Source organism: Merops nubicus, unplaced genomic scaffold (assembly GCF_000691845.1).
Source record: "Merops nubicus isolate BGI_N331 unplaced genomic scaffold, ASM69184v1 scaffold15814, whole genome shotgun sequence".
Lineage (NCBI taxonomy): Eukaryota > Metazoa > Chordata > Aves > Coraciiformes > Meropidae > Merops > Merops nubicus.
In genome coordinates this window covers 1-4,124 of record NW_008606334.1, presented here as the reverse complement: position 1 = coordinate 4,124, position 4,124 = coordinate 1, and the positions used below count along the sequence as shown (strand labels likewise).

The window sequence follows — 4,124 nt, the reverse complement described above, 5'->3', positions numbered from 1 at the left end:
TTATAAACTCCTGGGCAAAGAAACACTGTATTGATTGGGTGTATCTCATCCTGTACTGCCCACAAGCCTTCAGAAAGATTGAAAGATATAATGGTCTGGTAAAGACTATGTTGAGGGCATTGGACAATGGGGGATGGAAGCACTGGGCTATAAATTTAGCAGAAGCCACTTGGCTTGTTAACACCACAGGATCTGTTAACTGTCCAGGTCCTGCCCAAACAGAACCCCTCCATACTGTGGGAGAAGACAAGGTCCCCATAGTGCACACAGGGAAATGGCTGGGGAAGTCAGTGTGGATTGCTCCTCCCTTGGAAAAGGCAAACCCATTCATGGGATTGTTTTTGCTCAAGGACCTGGGTGTACTTGGTGGGTGATGCAGGAGGATGGGCACACACGGTGTGTACCTCAAGATTTAACCTTGGCGGGAAAATAATTTGTGATGTGAGTTGTATATTGCAGGAAGTGAGGCAGTAGGTGCAACCTGAAACGACAAAGAGTGAAATTCATGAGGAACCAGATGAGTGCAATGATGACCTGAACCTAGCCGGTGCTGGAGCACAACAATCAGCTCATGGAACAGGGGAAGATGTGTTGATATGAAGAAACTTCAGTAATGGGAACTGAATGTGAAGAAGAAAATAAGGATGGCGATAAGAAGAATGAAATAAGAAGGTTAAAGAAATGTGTTACGTGCGGCCTGAGCATGACGCAAATGGTATGGAATAAGGGGTGGAGACTGTAACGGGTCTGGCTGAGCTGATTTTCCCATAGAGTTAGAAGGGTATTGATAACACCCATATTATGACTACCACTGAGCAGTGCTTACACAGCACCAAGGCTCTTTCTAACATTCCCCCCTGCAGTGGGATGGGGGGGCAGGAGCTTGGGGGGAACATAACCAGGACAGCTGACCCTAACTGACCAAAGGGATATTCCATACCATATGATGGCAGCTCAACTATAAAGCTAGTACAAAGGAGGAGGTGGGGGGCTACTCAATCCTCTGGAGCAACTGTTATGCGTTTTGGTGCCTTGCTTCCCAGGAAAGGCCAGACATCGCCTCCTGATGGGAAGCAGAGAATAAGTCTTTGTTTTTTTTTTTTCCTCTTTGTTTCCATGTGCGACATTGCTTGGCTTTTGGTCTGTAATTAAACTGACCTTGATTTTTACCCACAAAGGTTTTGTCTCAATCTGATTTTTCCTTTCCCCTTTTTCTCTGTGGAGGAAGGAGAGGAAAGTGGGAGGGTGATAGAATGGTTTGGTGGGCATCAGTTGCTCAGCCAGGGTTAACCCACCACAGGAAAGCATAAGCCTTTTAGCTTAGTTTTCTAAGATGGAAGAATGCAAAGCAGAATTGAAAAAGGATTTGAAAGGTATTTGGAGGTGCCAACTCTGAAAGAGAATGCTTTATTTGTTTCTTTAGGAATATCAAGGTAATTTTTTCCATTTACATTTGTGGCTCACTCTCTTCAAGCTGCAGATATGTGGCTTTATATGTGCTTTTTGACAGGCTGGAAAAAAAAAAAATCTAAAAGACATAAGATTACTACAGTGGTTATGCAAATAAGTACCACTTGTTTACTCAGCCATGAGATTATTTGTTTTCAGTGTTAGAACTGAAAGAAGACAGTCTCAGAAACTCAATTAATGAATTTTAAATAATATTTATGTAATGAATTGCACAGCCAAACACTAGTTATCTAATTTAAAAGGTACTTTGAAGGCAAAATTGCCTCTCTATCCAAGAAGTACTTTTGAGATTCAGGAAAGAAATGAGAGTGCAATATTCTTGACAAAACTTTTCTTTTTTTTTTTTTGTTTGTTCTGTTTGTTTGGTTTGGTGTGTTTTGTTTTTTGTTTTTTTTTTTTTTTTACTACGTATCCAAATCTCTTGAACAGTATCGATTCTGTGAAAATCCTTTTATATTTATAGGGGAAAAAAAAAAACCCTCAACTTTCACTTCAGGTAGGGAAGAAAAAATATCCCCGTTAATCTCTTGAATTTTATTTTTTTTCCTGTTTAAGCATTTATACGTGAGAGAAAATGACTTTTCAAGAGATTAGTGCTTCTTTCCTCCAATAAATATTCAAAAGCTTTCCAAACTGAGGATGTCTACCCAGATAATTAATCTATTTTAATTAGCCCCAAAACATTATCCTCAGAAGAACTGCTTTGGAAATACAATTCCTTGAGATAGCTCTTGATTTTTGACGCTTCTATAAGAAAACAACAATGAAAGGCTTCTAGTTTGTCAGTTTGTTTTAAAAAAAAAAAAAATCATCGAACTGTAATGTCTTTAGCAATAGTATGCATATCTTTATGAGAATTAGGAATTATTATGGAAAAGGATTTTCCAGTATTTATTGCATATTTTACCACTGATTCAAGTAAACTATGTCAGAAGTTAACATAGATGTATTTTCTGTTACACTGTAAGCTTTGTTAGCTTTGATACTTAAAAAGATCCTTGTTTGTCAACTCTTTTCCATACATAAACCAAACAATAATACAGAGAGATGCCACTTTCCAGAAGAAAAAAAGTAACTGGCCTACTTACTGGAATCTGGCATAATGCGAAGGTCACCTTCTTTATAGTCATCTAAGAGTTGGTACATGTACAAGACAGGATCTTTCTCGTAGGTAATATAAAACCATGTTTTCATAATAGGAGCTCGAGCCAAGACCATCCCCCTCCATTCATCTTTTGAGCCATCCTCTGTCTCAAACATATGTTCCACAGCTTTGCCAATCATTGTGTCTGCCAGGTGGGCATCGCTAATACGAGATGAAGCTGAAATGGTAGCAGTTTATAAGTATGTTCATTCAAAAGTACAGGAATAAGTCTTTGCAAAAATTAATCTTTATCCAGATTAATGAATAAATTTGGTTTAAAGTTAGTCAATTCACATACAAAACAAATACTGTTCTTAGAGTTGAAGACCAAAGAACTGCAGAACTTGAGGAATTATTTTCATGTTAACACTCTTATCAATATTTTCCATCATTGTACAAACCCTTCAATTAATCAAACTATCATAATGCAAGGTAAATGGAGACCAATATAGGCCACAGCAAACAGCATATGTATTTAAAATATTTGTATTGTGGGGGGAGGGGAGAAAGAGAGGTTATATCACAGAGCAGCTATATGGAATTACTAATAAAGGTGTTTGGTTTGGTTCCTCCTAATCCCATTCTAGAGACTGCTACTGATCTCTTTGCAATCTGGAAAAACAAGAACTTATTCCATTCAGAAATAAGTAATTACCAGGGTAAAATTTCAACTTCGCAGTTTGGAAAACTCTGCAGTTTAACAATTCAGTGCAAGTTATGAAAACCAATAAAGCCTTGTTACTAGTAAAGTGATTTCACTTAGAAAATGCTTTTTTCCCTGTTTGTATTAATACCTAGGGAAAGTACATGAAAAAAAACCCCAACCAAACACATAATTACTGTCAAACACACACAAGACAACATAGCCAGGACATTTCTCACCTGGCTCAGAGATTAAATTTTAATAGAAATATCAGTGTTACATGAACATAAGCTTGTTAGGCATAAGATTCTAAACAATAAAAAATACAGAATTTACTGCATACCATTTAAAGACAAAAAACAGCACTATGCTCTCAAGGTATCATCAAATCTTTGTGAAATCAAGAAAAATTAAACAGAGCATTTAGATTATCTGCCATATGATAAAAAGTAATTTAATAAACTTTAAATGTTCTGATAACGTGCATATAGGAAAAAAACTCTTACCAACTCTGTCTGGAAGGACTTCAAGTGCTGAAACTCTTTCATCTTTGTGCAGTTCTAGTCCATACACACAATCAAATCCATCATACTTTATAAGATAGAGAGAGGGATTTACAGGAACTTGATCAAGAACTGTACCCTTCCACTGTGTTACAGGTCCACTTCCTTCTTTCCAGCCATGCTGTATTCTGCAGCCTACAATGTTTCTTCGTGGCTGAGAAATAGGTTTGCTTGGTCCAACATTGTTTCTATGCTTTCTGTACACAGATACAAACATAACATTAAACAAACATGTACTCAAAATTCTATTCCTGACAAGAGCTTTAACCTTTAAGAAAGCAATATTCTATTATATATTAATAAA

General features: G+C 37.1%; 1 protein-coding gene across 1 annotated transcript; it reads right to left on the bottom strand.

Moving 5' to 3' along the window:
* Positions 1–2,550: 2,550 nt before the first annotated feature.
* LOC103772293 (spindlin-Z) lies at positions 2,551–4,017 on the bottom strand (the record flags this gene model as incomplete). Its single annotated transcript, XM_008939622.1, has 2 exons — positions 2,551–2,792; positions 3,764–4,017. Coding segments are annotated over 2 exons (496 nt in total), but the record flags the coding sequence as incomplete, so codon positions are not given.
* Between the last annotated feature and the right edge of the window lie 107 nt (positions 4,018–4,124).